This window comes from Lactuca serriola, chromosome 4, assembly GCF_051521515.1.
Source record: "Lactuca serriola cultivar US96UC23 chromosome 4, Lser_US96UC23_V15, whole genome shotgun sequence".
Lineage (NCBI taxonomy): Eukaryota > Viridiplantae > Streptophyta > Magnoliopsida > Asterales > Asteraceae > Lactuca > Lactuca serriola.
Genome location: NC_136411.1, coordinates 106,300,516 through 106,302,278, shown reverse-complemented (window position 1 = coordinate 106,302,278; position 1,763 = coordinate 106,300,516). Strand labels below are relative to the sequence as shown.

The following is a 1,763-nucleotide window of genomic DNA, read 5'->3' as shown; positions in this document are numbered from 1 at the left end:
AATTTCACATATTTATTTAAAAATGATCAAAATTTATATAACTAAAAAAATCTTTTAATTAATAATATATTTAAAATAATTAATTAATAAATTTGAGTTTTTACTATAAAATTTTAATTAATTTATATATATATATATATATATATATATATATATATATATATATATATATATATATATATATATATATATATATATATTTTCCCTTGCATGTAACATGACATACATATAAAAATGAAATAGAGATGAGAATATTGGTAATTCGGTATTCTATGTGTGTGTGATACTTAGTGAATCCAAGGTGAATAATGGTACATCTTGTTTCTTTTAAGTGTAAACCGTAACAGTTTAGAATTAAACCATAGAAATACATAAACATGGAGAGTGAGAGATGAAGAAAGAGAGAGAGTGCTTGATGCATATGGCCCCATGACATCTCATCAAACCTCAGATGTCCTACTGATGTGATCGATATGTTCCACCACCCTTTTCATCATCCCTGACCTCCTCTTCTTCAGATCTTCGTTCACCGATTCATTCACAAAATTCATCAAAAGAACTCCACTGTCTTTGATGATCTAAATATGTCATATGACAGAGGAAAAGAAATTGCAGATCATGGATCATCTGGGGATCCACCATCACCTTCTCCTAGCCGCTACGAGTCCCAGAAGCGAAGAGATTGGAATACCTTCGGACAGTACCTGAGGAACCAAAGGCCTCCTGTACATATCGCCCACTGCCACAGCAACCATGTGCTCGAGTTCCTCCGATACCTGGATCAGTTCGGAAAGACTAAAGTTCACTTGCAGGGTTGTATCTTTTACGGCCAGCCTGAGCCACCGGCACCTTGTACCTGCCCACTTAGACAAGCCTGGGGAAGCCTTGATGCCCTCATCGGCCGCCTTCGTGCTGCCTACGAGGAAAATGGAGGCTCGCCCGAATCAAACCCTTTTGCTAGCAGCTCGATTCGAGTTTACCTACGAGAGGTGAAGGAATGTCAAGCCAAGGCTAGGGGAATCCCTCATAAAAAGAAAAAGAAGACAACCAAGGGAGAAGACTCTAGCTCCACACTGCATTTCTCTTGATCGATCGTAAGTTATGCTCTTCCCATCAAATATTTTTTCACTAAGCAATCCTAAATATATAGTTCATATTTATAAAAGAGATCTTGTCAGATCTAGCTAGTACTAGTAGTAACAAAAGCTTAATCCATGACGACATCTAGAACTAAGGTTTCAAAAATAAAAGCATTAATGAGTTGAAGTTAGAATTACAATAACAAACCGTGTCAGTCACTTGGTAAGCATAAAACATGCATAAAATCAAGTAAGTAACAACGAGGTCTATGATATTTGCATGAACAGTATTAGTATTAGTGTAGACTGCTATTCAGGTATTTTGCAGTTTTTGTGCCCTAATGTATGGCCACTAGAATCCAACTAGCATTACCTATCTATCTATTGGTGCAAGATCTTCATATCTGATAAAAGATTTGTTTACTTCTTATCATCCAACTATTATCATTAAATATTTTTTAAAGGTTAAATACTACTAAGAAAGTTTTCACTAATTTATAAACTAATGTTACAAATTGCTATCACCTTTTATATATATATATATATATATATATATATATATATATATATATATATATATATATATATATATATATATATATATAAAAGGTGATAGCAATTTGTAACATTAGTTTATAAATTAGTGAAAACTTTCTTAGTAGTATTTAACCTTTAAAAAATATT

At 32.7% G+C, this 1,763-nt stretch overlaps 1 protein-coding gene across 1 annotated transcript in view; it reads left to right on the top strand.

The window, feature by feature from the left end:
- The first annotated feature begins 302 nt into the window (after positions 1-302).
- Positions 303-1,763, top strand: part of LOC145102255 (protein LIGHT-DEPENDENT SHORT HYPOCOTYLS 10-like) — a 33,882-nt gene continuing 32,421 nt past the window's right edge. The window contains exon 1 of the mRNA XM_079039637.1: positions 303-1,094. Coding sequence (XP_078895763.1) covers positions 585-1,088 — 504 coding nt within the window. The 5' untranslated portion in view covers positions 303-584 and the 3' untranslated portion in view covers positions 1,089-1,094. The remainder of the gene's footprint in view (positions 1,095-1,763) is intronic.